Source organism: Penaeus monodon, chromosome 23 (assembly GCF_015228065.2).
Source record: "Penaeus monodon isolate SGIC_2016 chromosome 23, NSTDA_Pmon_1, whole genome shotgun sequence".
Lineage (NCBI taxonomy): Eukaryota > Metazoa > Arthropoda > Malacostraca > Decapoda > Penaeidae > Penaeus > Penaeus monodon.
The window spans coordinates 34,668,045-34,668,811 of NC_051408.1; the positions used below are offsets into that span (position 1 = coordinate 34,668,045).

At 55.1% G+C, this 767-nt stretch overlaps 1 protein-coding gene across 1 annotated transcript in view; it reads left to right on the forward strand.

Annotated features, from left to right (window-relative positions):
* The window catches only part of LOC119587952, a gene marked incomplete in the record, with an annotated part of 31,111 nt that overhangs the window by 21,672 nt on the left and 8,672 nt on the right, over positions 1–767 (forward strand). The window contains 1 exon segment of the mRNA XM_037936664.1: positions 332–713. Within this exon segment, the coding sequence (XP_037792592.1) occupies positions 332–713 (382 nt within the window).

Genomic DNA, 767 nt, shown 5'->3' on the forward strand with positions numbered 1-767 from the left:
ATGTTGCGTTAGCATGCGTGTGCCGTAGGGTGGGCCTCCATTTCTTTCATGGTTTAAGCTGTTTTATATCAGCTACTGTGAGAATTATTTTATGCGCATATCTAAAAGAATATCTGCATTGGGTTATATTCAATGCAATAGGCATTGTAATGATTTTCATATAAGTGTAAACTTAGATTTGCATTGTATTTTTCATCAGAAGCATTTTTATAGCAATATACATTTTATGTATCCTGACACCGCGTGATGCAGTAGGGAATTGACAAGAATTAATTTTCGCAAATGTAATGTTTTCTCGATGTATTCGTACAACGCCCCTTGCCTGTTGCAGGTTGTGATGCGAGGCGAGAGCGGCGAAGCCATCGTGGGCGCGGGCGTGGGGGATGAGGGCATGCTATCACGACAGAGCTCCGGGGGCGTCAAGTCCCCCGCCAGCCCCCCCTTGAGCGCCGCGGCCTCTCAGGTGTCGCTGGCGCCCAGCGACCTCACCACCAGCGACCCAGACATCGCCGGCTCCTCGGCCTACTCGTCGGCGCCCTCCTCCAGGCCGCCCTCGTCCTCACAGGTGTCCCTGGCGACAAGTGACCTGCACTCCAGTGACCTCGACCTCACGGCCACCTCCTCTCCCACGTCCTCCCGCCCGCCCTCGTCTTCGGGCATTGCCACGCCCGACCTCACGCTCCCCGCGCCCGAGGACTACACAGCAGAGACAGGTGAGGCCCTTCCCCAGGCCCGTCCTCTCGCGTAACTACCGTCACCCAGTGACA